Source organism: Colobus angolensis, unplaced genomic scaffold (genome assembly GCF_000951035.1).
Source record: "Colobus angolensis palliatus isolate OR3802 unplaced genomic scaffold, Cang.pa_1.0 Scaffold17, whole genome shotgun sequence".
Classification (NCBI taxonomy): domain Eukaryota; kingdom Metazoa; phylum Chordata; class Mammalia; order Primates; family Cercopithecidae; genus Colobus; species Colobus angolensis.
In genome coordinates this window covers 630069-634140 of record NW_012114821.1, presented here as the reverse complement: position 1 = coordinate 634140, position 4072 = coordinate 630069, and the positions used below count along the sequence as shown (strand labels likewise).

General features: G+C 63.3%; 2 protein-coding genes across 2 annotated transcripts in view; one reads left to right on the top strand and one right to left on the bottom strand.

The window, feature by feature from the left end:
- KIFC2 (kinesin family member C2) overlaps positions 1-998 on the top strand; it is a 9720-nt gene extending 8722 nt beyond the window's left edge. The window contains exon 18 of the mRNA XM_011938200.1: positions 1-998. Coding sequence (XP_011793590.1) covers positions 1-330 — 330 coding nt within the window. The 3' untranslated portion in view covers positions 331-998.
- FOXH1 (forkhead box H1) lies at positions 614-3202 on the bottom strand. Its single transcript, XM_011938015.1, has 3 exons — positions 2468-3202; positions 2042-2146; positions 614-1941 (listed from the first exon to the last, which is right to left on the bottom strand). Exons 1-3 carry the CDS (start codon positions 2639-2641, stop codon positions 1120-1122), a joined length of 1101 nt encoding a protein of 366 aa, XP_011793405.1. The 5' UTR covers positions 2642-3202; the 3' UTR covers positions 614-1119.
- Between the last annotated feature and the right edge of the window lie 870 nt (positions 3203-4072).

The following is a 4072-nucleotide window of genomic DNA, read 5'->3' as shown; positions in this document are numbered from 1 at the left end:
CTCGCCCGCAGATCTCCACGCGGCCAGAGGACCTCGGGGAGACAGTCTGCTCACTCAAGTTCGCCGAGCGAGTGGGTCAAGTGGAGCTGGGGCCAGCCCGGCGCCGCAGGGTCCCGCGCTCCTCCGGGACGCCCTCCTCCCTCAGTACCGACACTCCGCTCACCGGGACCCCCTGCACCCCTACGCCGTCCCCTGGCAGCCCTCCATGTCCCAGTCCTGACAACGGCTCGGGCTCGGCCCTCGCGCCCGGAGAGGGCCTGCCCCTGTAGTCCTGAGTGGCGTCCCTGCCCATGGGGTCTCGGGCCAGGTCTCTGCTGGCAGAGGCGGTAGTAAAGTCCTTGTACCCCGTCTCCCAGGGCACAAGCTCCTTAGCCTCTTTGGATCCATTGCCCCTGAACTCCCAGAGTCACCCCTCCACCTCGGCAGCCAGTGAAGTGTGTTGTGCCTGGTGGAGTGATCCTCCCCCCGCCCCCAGTCCTGCATCAGGCCACAGGTCTCGGCTTCCTCCTTATCACCATTTGCTGTTATCACGGCACACAGCAGGGAATCCCAGGCGCCCCCCGCCAAGTGGTTACCCAAGTCACCACTCCTGACCCAAAAATCAGGCATGGTATTAAAACTTTGCAAATTCCTTTACTGTTATCCTCCCCACCACCGGACCATGTAGGGTGCAGTCTTTACTCCCTAACCCCTTTCCCGAAAAAGGTGCTACCTCCTTCCCAGACAGATGAGAGAGGGCAGGACTTCAGGCTAGACCCACCATAGGGCTCTCCCTCCCCCAGCCTGGAGCACGGGAGGGGAGGTGATGGATGGGTAGTGGGCTGAGAAGAGGGGACTAGGAAGGGCTATTCCAGGCTCAGCCCTGCCACTCAGCCCTGCCCCTCCAGCCTTGCCTCTGAGTGTAGGAGAAACAGAGGCGTGACGGACCAGGGTGAGGGTTGTGCCCAGCTGGGCCATGGCCATGCGTGGGGTAGTCCAATAAACACCGTGGACTCCCAGCAAGGTTACTGCCTGGTGTTTCGAGGCTGCTGGGGTCGCAGACACCCCCCTGGCCTTGGCTCCCTGTCAACAAGCTGGGGGTGGGAGCGGGAGGGAAGAGGGGCCGCTGTCTTACTGGCCTCACAGGCTGCACCAGGAGAGCAGCCAGCCTGGGCCAGGGGCCGCCAGGTCCCGAGGGTGGCTGACCCAAACATCGTAGATACTTTTGTTGGGTGGCACCCCCTGGAAGAGGGCGTCTAGATCCCAGAGCAGCCCTGGGGGCCCTCGGGTTTCGGGGGCCACCCCCCAGTAGGCAGGGCTGTTTGATGGTGGACACTGAGGACAGGAGGTGGGTGGTGGTGCCAAGGGCATTACCACATTGGGAGTGTAGATAGGCAAGTAGGAGGTGGGCAGCTGCCCCCAGAGGGAGGCCCTGTGTCCCCCGCTGGACAGCCCCCCAGGAACTGAGGCGCCCTGCAGTAAGTGGAGAGGCCAGGCCCTAGGCTCTGGGGAGAGGTTCGAGGGCCCGATGTCTCCCCCCTGCAAAGTCTCCCCCTCCACTCTCCTGGGGCCAGGAAGAGGGCAGAGGGGCCACAGAGACCTCTCAGAAGAGAGCAGGGGTGGGCTGGGCACTGCCTCCTCCCCACTGTTCCCTGTGCCTGCAGAAACTGGGCTGCTCTGTGGAGCTAGCCCCTGCCAGGGTGCCCCCTCCCCGGACCCCCCTAACAGGGACTTGATGCTGAAGCCCTCACTGGGTGGTGGCGGGGGACTGGGCGGCCGGTACGGCCGGCCGTGCAGCACGTAGGGGCCCAGGTCCTTGGCGAAGGCTCCGCGCGCACCTCCTTTCTGCCAGCGTCTGCACAGGGCTGTGTTCTGCAGCCTTAGCGCCTCTGCTGGGATCAGGCTCACGTCGACCGCCCAGAAGTTGCCCTTGGCCTGGGGCTTTGCAGGGTCCTTGGGCACCTGGGTGTGGGGGTCAGACATGGGTGGGGCTGCCCAACCTCGGATGCTCAGGACTTCCGCGCGCGCCCCGCCCCCGGGCTCCGACCCTGGCCTGCCCCACCTTGCGGAAGCATCGGTTGGAGGAAAGGTTGTGGCGAATGGAGTCTTTCCAGCCCTCGTAGTCTTCCCTGAAGAAGGGGAACACGGCCTGGACCTGACGGATGATCTGAAACCGCCAGGCGGCCGGCCGGCGCCGTGAGCCCAGACGGGGAGAGTGTAGCGCTCCACCCCTCCCCCACTACCGGGCTCAGGGGCGCGCGGTGCCGGCCCCTGCTCGCCCCGAAGAAGAACATTTCTGCGCGGAAGGGCAACAGTGGGGGCAAGGGGCCCCCGGAGAAGGGTCGTGCCTTGAGGCCCTCAGCTCTCAGGACTGGTCCCACTGGCATACCTGGGTGGGCTAGGAAGGTGTGGGGGTTAGGGCTTGAGCCTGGAAGTGGGTGGGGAACGAGTCTAGGGAAAGACAGAGTGGGGCCCGGGGCCCTCTCACCTGGGCCAGCTTCAGTCTGCGGGAGGGTGCGGCCTGAATCACCAAGGCGATCATGGCCAAGTAGGTGTAGGGGGGCTTGTCATGTCGCAGGTACCTCTTCTTCCTCCTCTTGGGGGGCTGGGAGGGCGACTGTGCCTCTGGGGGCCCCAGGCGGGAGCCGCTGCAGGGCCCCATGCCGGACGGTAGACAGCGTGGGCAGGGGCCTGGCCGGGTGGAGGGTGCAGGGCAGTGGGGCAGTATAGGAGGCAGGGCCGGGGCCTGAGGCCGGGCTGGGGCAGGCGGGCTGGGGCCTTTATCATTCGGATGGAAGGGGGAGGGGAGGGAAGGGAGGAAGAGGCTGTGGGGGAGGGGAGCATGCCGAGGGCTACCACAATTAGCAGGTTTTGGTTAATCTGGAAGGGAGAGGCAGAGAGGATTCTAGTGGGGGCTTCTCCTGAGGCCTCAGTCTCCACCCCTGCGCTACCTTTGGGTGGCCAGGCCCTGCTTCAAAGGGGCTGCGATGACCAATGGTTACTTTATCCCGTCTTCCCTGGCCAGGTTTCAGGACCCCATTTAACAGATGGGGGAGTAATTCGCCCATGCCAAGCTCCCAAGGAGTGGGGCGTCCCTGGAGTTCTACACCTAGCAGCTAGTAGGCCCTGAACTATGGGGGCTGGATACCCACTCCGGACACGATCAGGTGGGCCTTCCTGGAGGAGAAGGCCATGAAGTCCCCACCCTACACATTGACTCAACTGATTTTTTGGGAGTTGCTTCAGGAGCCCAGGTGGACCCCTCACCGCCTCCTCCCTAGCCATCTCTCCTCCTCCAGCCAAGCAAGGCTGGTGTTACGTACCCTGCCTCAAAGCCCAGGTTCTCCTCCCTCACAAGGCGCAAGTTTGCCCAAGAGGATAGCAGCTCTGGGAACTAGCAGGGGTGGTTGGTGCTGGCACCAGGCCAAGGGCCCCCAGACACATGGGGGCCAGGGATATGCTTTTGCCCTTCACTCTGAGAATTCAGCTTTTCTTGCGCAGCCCCCACCATGATAACCTCAAAGGGCTGAAAATCTACAGCATATGGTGGGGTCCAGCACACCCCGAGGTGCGGAAGAGAGGGACAGGCAGCGAGTCTCCAAGAGGAGGAGGCCTGGGCTGCAAGGGGCCTTGTATGTGGGGTGCCACACTGCTCCTGCCCGCCATACCCCTGGTTGGCCCCTTTTCCTTCTGTCTCTGACTCTCCCCTCAGACCCCACGTAGTTTCCCTTAGGACCCCTGTCACCACATCGACGCTGCTGGGGCCCTCTCTGTTGTGTTCCCTAGGCTATGGCTGCACAGTCCTGTGCCTCATGAGGCTAATACTTGTGGCCTCTTACCCCACTCGGTCAGCAAGGCGCCGTTCTTTCCTACAAGTGTTTGTTGTTGTTGTTTTGAGACAAGGTCTCACTCTGTTGCCCAGGCTGGAGTGCAGTGGTGCAATCTGGGCTCTGTGCGGCCTCCACCTGCCCGGTTAGGGCAATCCTCCCGCCTCAGCCTCCCAGAACTACAGGCGTATGCCATAGCGCCCGGCTAATTTCGTAGGTAGGGACGGGGCCTCCCTATGTTGCTCAGGTTGGTTTACTGGGTTCGA

Excerpts from the sequence above, each read along its gene's own strand:
- FOXH1 (XM_011938015.1), bottom strand. The coding sequence starts at position 2,641 with ATGGGGCCCTGCAGCGGCTCCCGCCTGGGGCCCCCAGAGGCACAGTCG. Across the intron at positions 2,147-2,467 it reads GCAGACTGAAGCTGGCCCAG|ATCATCCGTCAGGTCCAGGC; the intron begins GTGAGAGGGCCC and ends TGGCGGTTTCAG. Across the intron at positions 1,942-2,041 it reads CCAACCGATGCTTCCGCAAG|GTGCCCAAGGACCCTGCAAA; the intron begins GTGGGGCAGGCC and ends CCCCACACCCAG.